Source organism: Nicotiana tabacum, chromosome 18 (genome assembly GCF_000715075.1).
Source record: "Nicotiana tabacum cultivar K326 chromosome 18, ASM71507v2, whole genome shotgun sequence".
Taxonomy (NCBI): domain Eukaryota; kingdom Viridiplantae; phylum Streptophyta; class Magnoliopsida; order Solanales; family Solanaceae; genus Nicotiana; species Nicotiana tabacum.
In genome coordinates this window covers 130,629,191-130,648,926 of record NC_134097.1, presented here as the reverse complement: position 1 = coordinate 130,648,926, position 19,736 = coordinate 130,629,191, and the positions used below count along the sequence as shown (strand labels likewise).

The 19,736-nt window shown below is 41.5% G+C and overlaps 1 protein-coding gene across 1 annotated transcript; it reads left to right on the top strand.

Annotated features, from left to right (window-relative positions):
• The first annotated feature begins 1,574 nt into the window (after positions 1–1,574).
• LOC142172696 (uncharacterized) lies at positions 1,575–17,489 on the top strand. Its single transcript, XM_075236368.1, has 2 exons — positions 1,575–2,055; positions 17,431–17,489. Exons 1-2 carry the CDS (start codon positions 1,575–1,577, stop codon positions 17,487–17,489), a joined length of 540 nt encoding a protein of 179 aa, XP_075092469.1.
• Positions 17,490–19,736: the final 2,247 nt, after the last annotated feature.

The window sequence follows — 19,736 nt, the reverse complement described above, 5'->3', positions numbered from 1 at the left end:
GATTATGAGTTGTGTCTTATTTGCTACGTGTTAATTGTAGAGTACGACGTATAGGCATGGCGACGAGTTTCTATACGTCGGTATCAAGCATGCCCGTGAGTCTTGTATTATAATTGTTATGATCCCGTTGTGGTTTATTGTGCCTGACATGTTATTATCATCATTGTTCCTTTGCCGGGAGGTTTGTTTGATATTATTGTTCCCTTGCCAGGATACTGTTGAAATATCATTGTTCCCTTGCTGGGATGTTGTTCAAATCTTAATGTACCCTTGCCGGAATTCTTTGTGATTGTTGTTGATTTGTAATACGGGAGCGGGTGGCACGCCTGCCACAAGATATATGAAATGGGGGCGGGTGGCACGCTTTCCACGAGACATTTGAAATGGGATCGGGTGGCACGCCTGCCACAAGATATGTGAAATGGGATCGGGTTGCACGCCTGCAACGAGATAAATGAATTGGGATCGAGTTGCATGCCTGCAACAAGATGTGAAATGAAAGTGAATTCTGCCTTCGTTTTTCCTTACCCTGGTTAGTAGTTGGATTTTAGTTCCTTTATAATTCTCTTGATATTTTGTTGTTACCTGTTATTTCCCGAAGCATGTTTTCCCCCTCCTATCTTTACTTGTTTATTTCTGCTTTACTTTCCGCTGTATATTATATAACTGCACAGGTTTATTTGGTAGTCTGGTCCTAGCTTCGTCACTACTTCGCCGAGGTTAGGCTAGGCACTTACTAGCACATGGGGTCGGTTGTGCTGATACTACACTCTGCACTATGTGTAGATCTGGAGAAGCTCTCGGACTGTAGTTTGGAAGCTACCTTCAGTCCACGCGAAGATCCAAGGTAGACCCGTAGGTGTCCGTAGACACTAGCGTCTCCTCTATCTTTTATTTCTTGTTTTATATTTTTGCTTCAGAAACAGTGTGTCTTTTATTTTTAGACCTAGTATTTAGCAGTCTTAGACCGTCTGTGGTACTGTGACACCAGGTTTTGGGTGATTAAGGCTTAAGCAGTTGTAATAAATACAGACTTCAGATATTTTTATGGTTTTCTTCCGCTTAAATTAAATTTTCGTTGTTTATACGTTATCGCTTCATGTTTGTTAAAAAGAAAGAAATGGATAATGAAGTAATTAGTTTAAGGGTTTGTCTTGCTAGCACACATTAGCAGGTGCCAGCACGAGTCCCGAGGATGAAAAATCCGAGTCGTGATAGAATGCCTTGGACTCCTTGATTTTTAAAAGGAGAGACAGTTGCCCCAAAGGAGGGGTGTAATGGATGCCTTTGACTCTTTTGATTTATAAATTAGTGCCTATAATTTTATCTAAATTTTGTGTTGTTTGCTTATACATTTGTTAACAACATGACTACTCAGTTGAATTCCATTAAAACTCTGACTAGTAGCAACTACAAGAAGTGGAAACAGGATTTTGAAATAGTGTTAGGCCTGACAGACCTGGACTTTGCATTGATTGAACAAAAACCCGCTGAACCCCCAACTACTAGCACTGCTGATGAAAAGGCTAAGTATGAAAAAATGGATGAAGGCTAACATATTGAGTTTTATGATCATGAAGAGATCTATTTCTAATCATCTAAAAGGTGCAATTCAGGATAATGGAAATGCAAAAGATTTCTTGAGTGTCATTAGACAGAAATTCCTAGAATATAATAAAGTTGAGATAGGTAGCTTGATTGATTCCCTGTCTACCATAAAGTATGACCTTGTAGGTAGTGTCCATGATCATATTATGAAATTGGTTAACATTGCTATCAAACTGAACAATTTAGGTGTAACAATTACCGATGATTTTCTTGTTCACCAATTTCTAAAGTTCCTTCCTGAGCAATTTAACCAAATTAAGATAACCTATAATGCACAAAAAGATAAATGGAATGTTGATGAGATTATTACTGTTTGTGTGGTAGAGGAAGGGAGGATCCAAAAGGAGAAAGTTGAGGGTATAGTGAACTTTGTTAACTTGTCTAGATCAGCTGATTATCCCTCTTATAAAAGAAAAGGTGGACCCAAATTTCACAAACAGAAACATGGTCAGTCTCATCATCCAGGTGTCACACCTCCTTTTTACTCGCGCCCGCAAGGGGCGCAGAGGGAGTTTTTCCAATTAAAGGACAATCGAAACGGAATTTGTTTATTTATTTCAGATTCGCCACTTGGGAGATTTAGGGTGTCCCAAGTCACCAGTTTAATCCCGAATCGAGGAAAAGAATGACTCTGTATTACAGTCCGCAATCCAGAAGTCCGGATAAGGAATTCTGTTAACCCGGGAGAAGGTGTTAGGCATTCCCGAGTTCCGTGGTTCTGGCACGGTCGCTCAACTGTCACATTCGGCTTATTTATCTGATTTTAACAATTATGAGCTTATATGCAAGTTTTAACTCTTTACCGATTTTATTATTATTATTATTATTATTATTATTATTATTATTATTATTATTATTATTATTATTATTTTAACAGAGAATTGCAACGTTGTGAGAACGTATCTCGAACCACGTCACATCAATGTACCCGTGGTTATCGACACATTTCGACTCCGTTGAGATTTGGATTTGGGTCACATAAATGTGCACCCGAGCTTAAGAAAGTAAATTAGTAAAGGCGCGCCTAAAGCAACTAGCGTATCATTATTTTGGGTAAGGCCGTGAAATTTTGCTAAACGGCCCATCCCGAAGTCTAAGTAATTTTACCAACACGTATAGAGGGCCCCGCAGCTTGTGTATTTTTGTTTGTCGAGGCTCGTCTCATTCATTATATTTAAAAAAGGAATTTGCAACGTTGTGGAAATGCATCTCGAACCACGCCACAATCAATTTACCCGTGATTAGCGACGCATTTCGACTTCGTTGAGATTTGGATTTGGGTCACATAAATGTGCACCCGGGTTTAAGAAGGTAATGTTATTTAAAGTACGCGCCTAAAGAGACTAACGCATGGTTATTTTTGGAAAAAGCCGTGAAGTTCGCTAAGCGGTCGATCCCGAGTTCTAAGTAATTAATACATACATTTGTGAGGGCCCCGCAATCGGTGTGTTTTATTTGGCGAGGCTTATCTCATTTATTTTAAAAGGACGATCCTAAATTGACTACATTTTTTCTATTATGTTCGTCTCTAAACACAAAATGAAGGTCCTAACCAATTGTTACTTAACTCTATTGTATGATTTTTAAGGATGGTCTTGTGATCGAGCCCGTTTCCTATGCCCAGATTTCATGCGTTATTTGGGCCAAGTTCAGCATTCGACTCACAGAAGCGGATTCGAGTCTGATTTAACATACACAGGCTATTGCCAATTGCTTTACATGATGAAGCCAAACCCGATATATTTCAACTTTTGAGAAAATGGGCTGCCAACAATCATTATCTACCTACTGTTGACTATATTAAAACCTTCATAGCTAGTGAAACTAACAAGTTTAAACAGGCAGGTTCAATAGAACAAACTCATGCTATCTTCATCTTACTCCACTTAATTAACTAAACAGCTTGACAATAATGGGCATGCTTAACTATTCAGGAAAAGCACAGTTAACTTGGAAGTTTGATTTTTTAATTCTATGCTACTAAAGTTGGTATTAAACTACTAAATTTGCAACTAAGAAAGGAAAATTAATGGACAATACAGTCCTTATCAGATACAAACACCACAGTCCACATTCTTCATTGGGTTATAAAGATAGACTATACAACTTATCATTTATCTACTAAATTACAGATGCACTAAGTACTCCACTAGTCGAGCATTTTCTTTTAACTTTTAAATCTCACAGCTACCTCACAGTGTGATTCGAAAGTGTACCTGGTAATAGACAATAGAAGAAGAAGAGGAGGATCAACAGTGCAGTAGCAAACAGCAACAGCAATACCCAGCAACACAGTAACAGAACAACCCAGTAACAGATTAGAAAGAAAACAACCAGCAGAATTCCAGCAGCACCCAATGAAACAGTAGCAAATAACCAATAGCAAACTCAGGAAAAACCAATTGAAACCCCAGAAATACCAACCAGCAACACCAATGAAACAATAACAGTACTAGTTCTGATATTCAGCAGTAAAAGAAAAGACCTCACTTTTCAGTTTCTTAGCTCTCAAACACTGAACCTTTTAGGATTAAAAACCAGCCTGTTTTTTTCTCAAATTACTGAACTTTTAAATGTTAAAAATCTAGCCTAGGCTCTCTGAAAAAAACTGAAAGAAAACTGATCTTTTCTTCTCCAAAAAACCCAGCCCCTAAATCTGTCTTAAATGACTCTATTTATAACCCAAAAAAAGGCCTGCTATCTCTGCCTTGAAACTATCAGATTCTAAGCCCACCCCCATTTGAATCCCATTACTTGATGTCTTCTTGTTTGAACTTATTTTGTTCCCCACACTTGCATGCCTTGTTCCCTATTGTTTCAATCAAAACTATGGGTTATTATAGTATTCCTATTAACTCCCATACTATCATGTTATGTTCCTCATTGATATTAAACTAATGGAATCTATTATCCACTGAACAGACCCTTAAGTTAGTCCACTTGCAGACCTACTAAATCCCAAAATTACCCCATTAACCCTTGTGTATTACTGCCCTGCCCTAAGCTTCATTGATCTGTTATTAAAACTCTATGAGTTGTAAACCTAACAACTAATTTCTAATTGATCACTAAATTATTACAGCTATAAACCAATTTCCACTATCAAATTCACACAGTGATTCAGAGAAGAAGACTATATCATCTCAAACATGGCATCAATCAAAGGGAATGAGTTGATCATCTTGGGAACCAATCCTGATCAACTCAGACCCAGTGATTGAGCAGGGATTCACTAATACAAGCCAAAATTGAAGCATTATGAATCAAGGAAGAAGGTTCATGCGAACAACTATAAAGAACAGGAGGTCAAACCAAATACAGGGAATGAGTAAACACAACTCTAATTCAAGTGCACACAAGATGCAGGATGGTAAACATACTGGTATGAACCAACGGTTGAACTATTATCATGTTAACATAACATTCAAGCCTAAAAGACTAATCGACGACGCTTATTGATTACACAGGCTATAAAATTTAGCAGTTAACAACAAACAATCAGAATAAACAGACCAACAAGTGATTCGAGTGGTATTGACAAAGACAAGGAACTTATAAACTAACAAATTACATGGCTAATAACATATATTTGACCATGAACAGAAGCAGACTCGACCAAATAAAAAGGTCTGATTGGAGAAGAAGAAGAAGCAATGAACAAAAACTGGATTATAACTAAACTAAACACAATTACCCGTAAGAAAAATAGAACAAGAAAGGAGAAAAAGGTACCTTAACAAAACAGAAACTAGACGAACCCAGGTCGAACTCTTGACTCGAACTTTTTGAGGTCGAACGGACCTTAATCGAGTGTTCGCAATGGAGAACACTTCGACTAAGGTCGATTAGACGCCCAAATTCCTTTAATTTAGGACAAAACCCAGGTTTGGTATTCATAGGGGTCTTGGTTCCATTTGGGGTTTGAATGGTTCTAGCAAGATTCGAACCAGGCCAAAGGTATTTGGGCACGAGGGAGGTCGGGGGGGTCATGGTGTGAGTTTGGGACTGGTTGGAGTAGGTTTAGGTTTTGCTCGAATCTTCGATTGAAGATTCGAGAAGCTAGAGGTTGATTCAAGGCAAACAGTTAACGGATTTGTAACGAGGGTGGTCAGATGGCTTAGGGGTGTTAATTTGGTGATCGGCGGCGTTGTTGCCGCCGGGTTTCAGGCGAAGGGAACGAGGGCGGCTAGGGTTTGGGAGGGCGTCTCTGAAGGGTCTGAGAGAGACGATGGGGCAAGGGGGGTTTGGTTTGGGGGAGTGGGGTAAGGGATTAGGGTTATATACGGGAGGGGGCATTTGATCTTGGCCGTTGGATCAATCACGATCAACGGCCTGGATCATTTTACTAATAGGAAACGACATCGTTTGGCCATGCTGCGAGACTGGTTCGAGCCGGGGTGAAATGGACCGGGTTATGGGGGAAGCCTGGGACCGTTAGATCAAAAGGAACGGATGGTTCAGATTTAATCACCTGAAACGGTGTCGTTTGAACCAATGCTGGGGCTGAACTGGACCGTTTGATCTGTTTGATCAACGGTTCAGATTTGAGACGCCTAAACGGCGTCGTTTGAGTCATCTGAGAGATCAGGCATATTGATCCGGGTAAATGGGGTGTTTTGGGCCTGATTTTGGGTCCAAAAAATGGCCCAGTTCCGAATGTGTTTCTTATTTCACTTGTTTTTCTTTTTCCTTTTTAATTCCTAATTACCAAAAATTCTAAAATAAGTTGTAAAACCAAAATTAAATTAAAAATATTAATTAAACCTAAATAATAATTGACACACAAGATTAAATATTAATAATAAAAAAACAAAATCACACAATTGGACAATAAAACGACAAAAGTGCAACAAATACATATTTTGTGATTTTCTTTCTTTTAGAAACTAAACATGGTTCAGTTAATTCCTAAGTGCACAATTAAATCCTAAATGTGCATGCAACATATATTTTTATATTTTTAATTAATTAAAACAAGATAAACATTCACAGACAACAATACAAACAATTATCCAAAGATGCCACGCAAATTCTTAAAACTGTACCTAAAGGACATTTGTTTTATTTTTTTGATTTCTTTTGGAGTAGTTTCCGTGAAGCAAAAATCACGTACTCACAGCTACCCCTCTTTGTCCTAAAACATGAAGGGTTTTCATGCAAAGATAAAGTGAGCGAATACGAGCGATTTTTGCCCGTTGGACTACTCCGTCTGAAGCATTTTTTGAAAGATTTAACCGACCCTTTGCTTCGAAGGTTTCCTACATATCCCTGGCTAAAAGGGAATCATGTTAATGTAGTTCGGGAAGTTTTGGTAGCTGGGGCTACCATGGGACTGCAATTTTGCTGTTACTACTGCTGCATGCTGTTACTACTGCTTTCCGACCTCCTTATTACACCGTGCTGAAAGAAAACAAGAAGCTAGACTAAACTAGGGATTACAACATCTTATCTATCTTCAAAATTTCTCTTGTAGTTTTCCTTCTGATCTCTGCAGCGGAATTTATGCTGGGGATATTTTGTTGTAACCCTCCGTTTTACTGACTTCTGACTTGAAATTGAGTGTAGTCCTCTGTTCTACAGGCGGACTCCTGACTCCAACTTGACTTAAAAATATAATACAACCTCCATTCTCCAGGCGGGCTCCTGACTCCAACAACAATTTAAAGATAATGCAACCTCCATTCTCCAGGCGGGCTCCTGACTTCAATAGCAACTTAAAATTTAACACCTCCATTCTCCAACCGGGCTCCTGACTCCAACTTGACTTAAAAAGATAATACAACCTCCATTCTCCAGGTGGGCTCCTGACTCCAACAGCAATTCAAAGATAATGCAGCCTCCATTCTCCAGGCGGGCTCCTGACTTCAACAGCAACTTAAAATTTAACACCTTCATTCTCTAGGCGAGCTCCTGACTTCAACGACGACTTAAAAATATAACACCTCTATTCTCCAGGCGGGCTCCTGACTTCTACTACAACTTAAAGATATAACGCCTCCATTCTCCAGGCGGGCTCCTGACTTTAACTAATATAACACCTCCATTATCCAGGCGGGCTCCTGACTTCTACTACAACTTAAAGATATAACACCTCCATTCTCCAGGCGGGCTCCTGACTTAAACTAATATAACACCTCCATTCTTTAGGCGGGCTCCTGACTTCAACAGCAACTTAAAATTTAACACCTTCATTCTCCAGGCGGGATCCTGACTCCAACTTGACTTAAAAAGATAATACAACCTCCATTCTCCAGGCGGGCTCCTGACTCCAACAACAATTTAAAGATAATGCAGCCTCCATTCTCTAGGCGGGCTCCTGACTTCAACATCAACTTAAAATTTAACACCTCCATTCTCCAGGCGGGCTCCTGACTCCAACTTGAATTAAAAAGATAATACAGCCTCCATTCTCCAGGCGGGCTCCTGACTCCAATAGCAATTTAAAGATAATGCAGCCTTCATTCTCCAGCCGGGCTCCTGACTTCGACAACAACTTAAAATTTAACACCTCTATTCTCCAGGCGGGCTCCTAACTTCAACGACGACTTAAAAATATAACACCTCTATTCTCCAGGCGAGCTCCTGACTTCTACTACAACTTAAAGATATAACGCCTCCATTCTCCAGGCGGGCTCCTGACTTTAACTAATATAACACCTCCATTCTCCAGGCGGGCTCCTGACTTCTACTACAACTTAAAGATATAACACCTCCATTCTCCAGGCGGGCTCCTGACTTTAACTAATATAACACCTCCATTCTTTAGGCGGGCTCCTGACTTCAACAGCAACTTAAAATTTAACACCTCCATTCTCCAGGCGGGATCCTGACTCCAACTTGACTTAAAAAGATAATACAACCTCCATTCTCCAGGCGGGCTCCTGACTCCAACAGCAATTTAAAGATAATGCAGCCTTCATTCTCTAGGCGGGCTCCTGACTTCAACATCAACTTAAAATTTAACACCTCCATTCTCCAGGCGGGCTCCTGACTCCAACTTGAATTAAAAAGATAATACAGCCTCCATTCTCCAGGCGGGCTCCTGACTCCAATAGCAATTTAAAGATAATGCAGCCTTCATTCTCCAGGCGGGCTCCTGACTTCGACAGCAACTTAAAATTTAACACCTCTATTCTCTAGGCGGGCTCCTAACTTCAACGACGACTTAAAAATATAACACCTCTATTCTCTAGGCGAGCTCCTGACTTCTACTACAACTTAAAGATATAACACCTCCATTCTCCAGGCGGGCTCCTGACTTTAACTAATATAACACCTCCATTCTCCAGGCGGGCTCCTAGATTTAACTAATATAACACCTCCATTCTCCAGGCGGGCTCCTGACTTCAACTACTACTTAAAAATACGTTCTATTCCCGTTGTTCCTTCCTGCCTCCTGAACCATTTTCCTTCTAACTTGAATAATCTTCTTTCAGAACTGCTTGCCTCAAAACTGGTGTTTCATTCCTTTGAAAACTGCTGGGGATAACTCCGGTGTTTCATTCAAAAATATGTTATTCTCCTCCTTCAAAGACTACTTCCCTTAAAGCTGGTGTTTTCCTTCCTCTGAAACTACTTCCCTTAAGACTTGTGTTATCTTCCCCCCTGACATTGCTTTCTTTAAAACTTGTTTTGCCTTCTCCTGAAAACTGGTGGGGATACCGCTTTTCAACAAACTTGTGTTAAACTTCCAGAAAATCTTCGAAATAAAAGAAAATTTTCTGCCCCAGTTTGACAATCTTTCTTGTGGCATGTCTTTCCATCATCAACAACATTTCCTGTCCCTGCTTCAAATCAAAGAAAATTTGTTAGTTTTAAAACGTGGGGGACGTTCCTGCTGGGGATGGTTTTCCCTTTTTCTTTTTCCCACGCTCTGCGTTGTTTGACCATCTTGAAACTTGGCCGATAACTTTCGACCTTCTTGATTCTTTTGTTATTTGCCAACTTCTCACCTGTTGTTTTCCACTTTTACTCCATACTTTCCTCGACATCTTAGAGCAATCCATCATTTGGTCTTATAATGACGTCTTTCTTGTCCCATCACATTATCTTCGGCCTGTCTTATCCCTATTTACCTTGCCCCATGTTGGCGACTGGTAGTTGGCTTTGAAAATCCTTCTTAAATACAAACTACTATATAAAAAAAATCTTTAACCAAAATAAATGAAAGATGATGACCTCCAAAGACGAAAAGAAAATTCTTTCTGAACAATTGTTTGAAGAGAAAAAGGAAAAGGACACATCTGAATGGTATAACTGATCTCAATGATCATGTCGTGCATTTTTGGATTAATCAACCCAGTCTATTTACATCAATCAATCTTTCTGATGGCCTTACTTTGCATTTCAAAAGGTCCCGCAACCCAACTCTTTTGCCGAATCAACATCTGTGTTCTGCTTAATGCTTCGATGGATCATTTCTGTCAACCTTACCTCGTTTGTCCACTTTCAATTCCTTGTTGCCTTATAGTGCCCTTCGAGGGGTTTTCACTAATAAGACTCTCTCATTTCTCTCAACTCCCGTCGCCCTATGGTGCCTGTGAAGGTTTTCACCGATAAGACTCTCTCATTCTATTTCTCTCAACTTCTGTCGCCTTATGGTGCCTGTGAAGGTTTTCACCAATAAGACTCTCTCATTTTATTTCTTCTCAGCTGGGGATTGGGGTGTTACTGATAAGATTCTCTCATTTCCTTTCCTTTCTGCTGGGGATTCTCTCATTTAGTTTCTTTTCTGCTGGGGGCCAGAGTGTTACTACAGACTTCCATTTGCCCGACTTGGCACTTCTTAGATACTGATCGGGAGGTCTTTTGGACATCAATATGGGTTTTTGGTGTATGGCTAAAAAATTTAAAATAATTTTGATGGGTAAAACATTACAACTCTTGGAATCAACTTTCCTTCCCCAAAATTATAAACACAACTTCTGCCCCAGTTTTTCTTGCTTGGGGGATTTTTTATTCTTATTACACTATGACCGAGCCGTGAGGCGCCTACGTATCCTTTTTGAGGAATCAGGTCAAACGTAGTTCCCAATTCCTTTATTTTTCTTGTTACTTTTCTTTTGTCTTTATTATCATTATGCTTCTTTTCTCCCTTTTTTCATTTTCATTACTGATTCCAAAAGAGGGTTATGAAAGAATAAATAAGGCTCAAAAGGGGAAGCAAAGGTTGAAGTGTTTGGATAGAAGAACAGATTGACTCCGTCATTTAATTCTCCGATATCATACCAAATGCAAACAAACAACAATTACAATTAAAAGAAATCATACATAATATCTCTTAACTGCGTCAGAATTGATGGCCATGTCAATGCATTTTTCTTTGATATCTGTTAAACATAAAGCACCATTAGACAACACTCTGGTTACAATGAATGACCCTTGCCAATTCGGGGCGAACTTGCCTTTTGCCTCATCCTGATGTGGAAGGATGCGTTTCAGCACTTGCTGACCCGCTTCAAACTTCCGGGGACGCACCATTTTGTTGTATGCTCTTGCCATTCTCTTTTGATAGAACTGACCATGACACACAGCTGCCAATCTTTTTTCATCAATCAAGTTCAACTGCTCCAGACGAGTTTTGACCCACTCATCATCATCAATCTCGGCTTCAACGACAATCCGAAGGGACGGGATTTCAACTTCCGCAGGTATTATGGTTTCAGTTCCATATACCAACAAATAAGGAGTTGCCCCTACTGAAGTACGTACAGTAGTGCGATAACCCAGCAACGCAAATGGTAATTTTTTGTGTCATTGCCTCGAACCTTCTACCATTTTCCGAAGTATCTTCTTTATGTTTTTGTTGGTTGCCTCAACTGCTCCATTCGCCTTGGGACGATATGGGGTAGGATTGTGGTGTGTAATCTTAAACTGTTGGCATACCTCTTCTATCAATTTACTGTTAAGATTAGCACCGTTATATGTGATGATCACCTTCGGGATTCCAAATCAAATAGATGATATTTGAGTGAACAAAATCGACCACTACTTTCTTGGTCACAGACTTGAAAGTTTTGGCCTCAACCCATTTGGTGAAATAATCAATGGCTACCAGAATGAACCTATGCCCGTTGGATGCTGCTGGCTCAATTGGTCCAATGATATCCATTCCCCAAGCGACGAAGGGCCATGGCACTGACATTGTGTGTAATTCCGATGGCGGAGAATGAATCAAATCTCCGTGTATCTGGCACTGATGACATTTGCGCACAAAACTAATACAATCTCGCTCCATGGTGAGCCAATAATATCCCGCACGGAGAATTTTCTTTGCCAACACATATCCGCTCATATGTGGTCCGCAGACTCCTGAATGTACTTTGGACATGATAGACGTAGCTTGTCTAGCATCTATGCATCTTAACAACCCCAGGTCTGGTGTTCTGTTATATAGAACTCTTCCGCTCAAGAAAAATCCACTTGCCAACCGTCGAATTGTTCTCTTTTGATCCTTGTGGCTTGCACTTGGTATATCCTCTTTCTGATAAATTCCTTGATATCGTGGAACCATGGTTCGCCATCCAGTTCTTCTTCAATCATGTTATAATAAGCATGCTGATCTCGAACCTGAATATGCAAAGGATCAACATAAGCTTTGTCCGGATGGTGCAACATTGATGCTAGGGTAGCCAAAGCATCGGCGACCTCATTATGGACCCTTGGAATATGCCTGAACTACACTGATCTAAACCGTTAACAAAGATCATGCAAGCATTGTCGGTATGGTATGAGCTTCAGATCTCGCATTTCCCATTCTCCTTGAATTTGATGTACTAGAAGGTCTGAGCCTCCCAAGACCAAGACTTCCTGGACATCCATGTCTGTAGCTAACCTTAAACCCAAAATGCATGCTTCGTACTCAGCCATATTGTTGATACAATAAAAACGAAGTCGAGCCGTAACATGATAGTGATTCCCTGTTTCAGAAATAAGCACGGCTCCTATTCCGACTCCTTTCATGTTAGCAGCCCCATCAAAGAAAAATTTCCAGCTTGGTTTTTCGGCCTGTTCTAGTTCATCAATATGCATCACCTTTTCATCAGGAAAATAAGTCCTCAGTGGCTCATACTCTTCATCGACCGGGTTCTCGGCCAAATGATCGGCCAATGCTTCGGCTTTCATCGCAGTCCGAGTCACATAAATTATGTCAAACTCTGTGAGCAAAATCTGCCATTTTGCAAGTCTTCCTGTCGGCATAGGCTTTTGAAAGATATATTTCAATGGATCCAAGCATGAAATGAGGTAAGTCGTGTAGGATGACAAATAATGTTTCAACTTTTGTGCCACCCAAGTTAGGGCACAACATGTCCTTTCCAGGTGAGTGTACTTAACCTCATAAACCGTGAACTTCTTGCTAAGATAATAGATGGCTTGTTCCTTCCTGCCGGTGACGTCATGCTGCCCCAATACACAACCAAATGAATTTTCCAAGACTGTCAAGTAAAGAATCAAGGGTCTCACTGGTTCTGGCGGAACCAGCACAGGTGGGTTTTTCATCAGTCCACTTGATCGCAGCGTCCTTCCTCAACAACTTGAAAATAGGCTCACAAGTTGTTGTGAGCTGAGCAATAAACCTGCTGATGTAGTTCAGCCTTCCTAACAGACTCATCACTTCAGTCTTGTTCCTCGGAGGGGCAAATCTTGTATGGCTTTGATCTTTGATGGGTCCAACTCGATACCTCGCCGACTGACTATGAATCCTAACATCTTTCTGGATGGAACACCAAATGCACACTTGGCGGGGTTAAGCTTGAGGTTGTACCAGCGAAGCCTCTGGAAGAATTTCCTCAAATCCATGACGTGGTCGACCTGATGCTTTGATTTTATGATCACATCATCTACGTATACCTCAATCTCCTTGTGTATCATATCATGAAATACAGTAGTCATTGCTCTCATATAAGTTGCCGCAACATTCTTCAACCCAAATGGCATTACTCGGTAGCAATAAGTTCCCCACGGCGTGATGAAGGCCGTCTTTTCTGCATCTTTTTCATCCATTAGAATCTGATGATACCCGGCATAGCAATCCACAAAAGATCCAATCTCACGCTTGGCACAATTATCAATAAAAATGTGGATATTGGGTAGTGGGAAGTTATCCTTCGGACTTGCTTTGTTGAGATTGTGGTAATCGACGCATACTCTGATCTTGCCTTCCTTCTTCGGTACAGGCACGACATTAGCCAACCAGACAGGATATCGAGTGACCCGAATAACCTTTGCATCCAACTGCTTGGTAACTTCTTCTTTAATCTTCACACTCATATCAGTCTTGAATTTCCTCAACTTTTGCTTGACGGGTGGGAACGCAGGATCAGTGGGCAATTTGTGGACCACTAAATCAGTGCTCAAACCCGGCATGTCGTCATATGACCACGCAAACGGCTTCTGTGTCATTCAAATTGGGTTTGGGTTTTTCTTCGAAGTGAATTAACTCCTTACTAATTTCTTCGAAGGCTTCATCCTCATCATCATATTCTGATTCGTAATCACAATCTACTTCTTGAACTATCATTTCGGAATCAGATTGATTTTTAAGACTGGGCTGAGGATTCCTTATGCACGCCATGTCATTAAGACCACTATAAAGAGAACTGTACAGAAAAAGAAAAGAAGAAAACAAAATTAAAATAAAATAAGGAATGAAGAAGAAACTTTTTTTTTATTTTATTGAATTACGGGATAACAAGGTTTCACACTTTGATGAACACAACAAAAATAAAAGGAATCTGGACTACAACCTTGCAATAATCCAGAAAACAAGAAGGAAAATCAGAGCCAACTACCAAGACTCCCTCCGAATGGGAAAAGGAGTAGTCATCCAATTGTTGATTTTTGCCTTTGGCCCCACAAACTGCACATTCGCCTTGCTGGACCCCTCCCCAACTTCTACCATGTTGATTTCGGTGAATAATCTTTCAAAGCCTTCATTTAAGTCTCCATCTGCACTAATCAATGGCCCTGTAACCTTGGACAGCAATTGCTTTTTGATGCTCGGCCTGACAAAAGATCTGGACAGGCGCGGGATTGGCTTGGGAAGGACCCAGACTCTTTTTTTCAACTTCCGGGCGCATCTCACATCCGCCATTGTAGGCTTGAACCCCAGCCCAAAGGTATCCAGATTTTTGGGCAAAGAAACTGGTTGAACAATACCCTGAAGATCAGCCCCTAAACCTTTGCCTGGCACAAACCCGTTTTTCAACATCTTCGACGCTACCATGACAGTTGCAGCTGCTATTATAGGAAATGGGATGCTTTCACCCTCGGGAACATTGTCCACTAAAACAGTATCGAAGACCTGGTAAACCCAAGGCCCCTTGTCATCGTCAGCCTCTATGAAGGGTATGATAGCATCACTTACAGCGGTTGCATTGTCTTCCTCATGTACTACGATATCTTGTCTATCCCACTCGAATTTGACCATCTGATGTAATGTAGAAGGCACTGCTTTGGCGGCGTGGATCCAGGGTCGCACCAACAGAAAATTATATGACACTGCCACGTCCAACACTTGAAACTCCATGGTAAACTCGACTGGACCAATTGTTAATTCAAGTACGATGTCAACCACTATGTCTATACCACCTCCATCAAAACCTCAAACATAGATGTTGTTCTTGTGAATTTTGTCTCCATCGACCTTCAGTTTGTTCAACGTGGTCAAAGGACAGATATTGGCACTGGACCCATTATCAATCAGTACTCGAGTGACTACCGAGTCTTCATATTCACGGTCAAATAGAGGGCTCTATTATGTTTTGTACCCTCCACGGGCAACTCATCGTCTGAAAAAGTGACCCTGTTGACCTCAAAAATCTTGTTTGCTATTTTCTCCAGATGGTTCACAGAGATCTTATCCGGAACATGGGCTTCGTTCAAAATTTTCATCAATACCCGGCGGTGCTCATCTGAATGGATCAACAAGGATAACAATGAGATCTGTGCTAGGGCCTTCTTCAATTGCTCCATAATGGAGTAATCTTGCGCCTTAATTTTCTGTAAAAATTCTTCCGCCTCTTCCTCGGTAACTGGATTCTTTATCGCTACTGGATTGGCCCTTCTTAACTCTGCGGGAGCAAAACACCTTCCCGAACGAGTTAGACCTTGTGCTTCACACACTTCTCCTTTGACTTCTTTCCCTTTGTAAATCACCGTCACCCGTTCATAATTCCAAGGAACAGCCTTGCTGTTGATCACTGGTAGCTGAGTTACCGATTTTATAATAACAGGCTCTGTGTGAGCACCCTTCACGACCACAACAGGTTTACTTGCGACCCACGGCACTACCACTTTAACTTTCTCTGGTTTCACTGCAACAATGTTTGATGACCCTCTCTTCGCTACCACAACTGGCTTATCATCTACCCCTTTCAACCGGACCACTGATTTCCCACTAGTTACTTTTTCCTTTGAGCTGGTTTCGCTAGAACGAATCATCATTACCGTCTGTGAGGGTTTCTTGGGCTCCCCCTCTTTGTGTATCAACTCAATCATGTGTGTCTCATGGTGAGCTGGCAGTGGATTCTAATTAATATTTGGTGCTTCTAGGGCTTGAACCTCGATCCGATGACTATCGATAAGCTCTTGCATAGCTGTTTTCAGCTTCTAACATTTCTCTGTATCATGCCCTGGGGCCCCTGAACAGTACTCACAACTCACCGAATGGTCGAGATTTCTAGGGGGAGGATTTGGCATTTTAGGCTCAATTTGATTCAACATGCCCAACTGCCTCAATTTGTGGAAAAGGCTGGTATATGATTCCCCAGTGGAGTGAAAGTCTTTTGCTTCTGTGACCTTTCATTCTTAAGGGTTGGGTTTGGTCGGAAACTTGTCCCGGGGGATTTCTGTAGGCCCTTGGGGGTGGATATGTATTTTGTAGAGCTGGGTATGGATTTTGTGGAGCCGGCGCACGCCATTGTGCGTGTACCGAGGTTTGGGTATAGGCTTGTGCATGATGGACGGAAAAATGGGGATCTGGCGGTGGGTAGTAATGTTGTGGAGGGCTATATGGAGTATGGGTATAATTTTGGTGATAGGGTCGTGGTTAGCTATAGTAGGGTGACGGGCCTCTGGATCCAAACCAGGCTTCAGACTCAATAGTCATGACATGTTCTTTCTTTTTTTTCCCGAGCACACCCCCAGTGCCGCTTTGAATGGCCTGGGTGGTTCCCTTGATCGATGAATAACTCATTATCTTGTTGGACTTAATCCCTTCCTCGACCATGCCTCCCATTTTTACAACCTCATTAAAATATTTGCCAATTGATAACACTAGATGACCAAAGTAGGTCGGCTCCAAAGCCTGCAAAAAGTAATTAACCATCTCGCTCTCTTTTATTGGGGGATCTACCCTTGCTGCTTTCTCCCTCGACCGGAAACCATATTCTCTAAAGCTTTCACTATGCTTCTTCTCTAGTTTAGTCAAAGATAGTCGGTTTGGAATGATCTCAAGATTATACTGAAAGTGACAAGCGAATGCTTGTGCCAGATCATCACATGTATACCATCTTCCGTGATCTTGGCGGGTGTACCACTCCAATGCTGCTCCGCTCAAACTCTGACTGAAGTAAGCCATTAGCAATTTGTCCTTTCCTCCGGCTCCTCTCATCTTATTGCAAAAACCTCTCAAATGAGCCACCGGATCACCGTGTCCGTTGTACAAGTCGAATTTGGGAATTTTGAGCCCTGCCGGTAGTTGTACATTTGGGAACAAACACAGGTCCTTGTAAGCTACACTCACCTGACCTCCTAACCCTCTCATATCCCTGAAGGATTGTTTTATGCTTTTCATTTTTCTGAACATCACTTCCTGTTCAGGATTTCTGGCCGGTTTTTCTACTTTCCCTGGTAGGTCAGAATGTGGATCATGTGGATAGATTTAGGGCGCTTTGAAGGTGAGCTCCGAGGGATAATACTGGTTGTCCTAAGCTTGGAACACAGGTTCACTCGGGGATTTATGGAGTGCAGTTGGTGGAGATGCCACAAAGACAAGGGTGATTGGCGGAGGAGGGTATGGAATTGATTTTGGTGGTGGAGCTTGTGGCGTATGAGAAGTGGTGCCATGGTAGTGTTGATAAATGGGAAAGTATGGATCGGTGGCGGGATGATCCTGAAACTGAGCTAATGGTGGGGTAAAAGCCGGATTGGCTGGGTAAGCTGGCGGTGATTGACCTATGGACCAGGACTAGTACATTTCGGTCATCTGTTGCTTAAGCTTGAGCATCTCCTCTTTCATTTTATAGACGTCAAACTCCTCTACCTCGACACTAGTGTCGACATCTAGGATAGACATGATTTCCGGTATTGGTCCATTTGATCTGGTTTGGTAATGATAATGTGCCAGTATCCTGTAAATAAACTAACTGCTTGAATTCTCTGGAAATCAACAAACTTGTTAGTTTTTAGAGTTTAACACATATGCAATTACACGTTGGGATGCAATGCACCAAGGCAATTAACCATTTTCTATCATGCATTTGCTTTGGTTGCGTTGGTCATTCCGGCCTCTCATAATTGTGCCCCTTCTTTTAAGCTTCCTTTATTCTATCCTTCTTTATTTATTTTTCATTTTCCCTTTTTTTCTTTTTTAGTGGTGGTCGAATCCTATAGAGATTTCCTACGTATCATGTCCCCGCATGAATCAGACCATGCGTAGTTCTGTCTTGTGCGGAAAATAGAGACACCATTTTTGGATTTTTCAATCTTCATTCGCAAAACGTTTTATTACAAGGCAAAACATTTTTGAAAGGAAACTGACAGGCTTGATACAGACCACAGACTTTATGAAAAAAGGGAAATACAACCTCCAACGGACAGTAGACTCTGAAGACAAGGAAAATACAGACTCAAACAATGAATGTCTCAAAGTTTTGAATTTTGGCGCCCACGGGGCGTCGTTCGTCCTCTCCGCGAGCTTTGGTGCAAGGCCCCTTTGAAGATCCTTCAAATCTCCCATGATCTGGTGGACATAAATCATTATTGAAGCAAAGAGGGTGGTACGGGACATATCCTCACAAGCTAGGCACTTTATGGTGATGTAGTGCCCGATATCGTCGATTCTTCCCTTGATTTTGTCCTTTTCCATAAGCAATCTCTCTATTTGTTGATTCCGTGTCTCCAGCACTTGAGTGTTGTACAAGAGTTGATCCTGAAACTCATTCATCTGTTTCTTCATTCGGGCCATCAGATCATAGTAGAGCTTCCTATCTGTTCTGGCATCTCGGGCTTGTCTGAAGATCCGCTCTTCGTAGTCCCTCTTCATTTATTGCATGAACCGTACTTGCTCTTCCGTCTTCTTTATCCATTTCACCTGGATTCTCGCTAGACCAGCTTTAGATTTTTCTAGGTCTTATTGATACTCGAGGACTTTATTCTTTAGACCGTTTATGAGCCTTTTATCAGCCTGGCTTCTCTCCTGGCTTATGGCAGCTATTTTCATTTCCTGGATTTGAGTTTTGAGGACCTCGTTTTCCTGAGCTAGTTTTCTCCTTTCTCCCTCATCTGCAGCAATATGCAAATCTTTCTCAAATTTCAAATCCATAACTTGCTTCTCCAACTTGCCTATTGTCACCCTGTACTCGTGTTCTTTAGCCAACCAATCCCACTGTTCTTGCGACGCCTTGACGAACTCCTGGAGATGGGGTCTTTTAGTCGGCCTTTCGTGCTCAAGTTCTCTCCTGTACCAAGCAATTTATCCTTGCGCCACTTCGCCTTTGGCCCGATCCCGCACGCAACTATCTGCTTTTAAATATTGGCATTCACTCCAAATCTGACGGACTCTTGCTTTAGGAAACTGTTCGTCAGGGCTAATCTCAATTACTTGAGCACTAAGATCTTCCTCCTGTGGCACTGTTTGGCATCTCCCGAGTTGTATCAAAACCCTATATGGCGCGTAGGGATGAATGTTATTGAGCCCCATCAATAGAAAGTGGGTCCTAGCAGCAGGCATATATATGACTTCATCAACGGGCAACCATCCTAGCGTCCACTGTATTTGGCTGGCGGTGAGGGTCCGAAAGAATGATGTCCACGCCGTAACTCCCTCGGGTAGACTGACCCTCTTGATTCTTGTGTGGAATTCTTCTATGCAAGTTTTCTTTTAGGCACCATAACTCAAGAGCTGG

Coding starts and splice junctions, on each gene's coding strand:
- LOC142172696 (XM_075236368.1), top strand. CDS start 1,575: ATGAAGAGATCTATTTCTAATCATCTAAAAGGTGCAATTCAGGATAAT. Junction 2,056..17,430: donor ATTTCACAAACAGAAACATG/GTCAGTCTCATC, acceptor CTTCCTGTTCAG/GATTTCTGGCCGGTTTTTCT.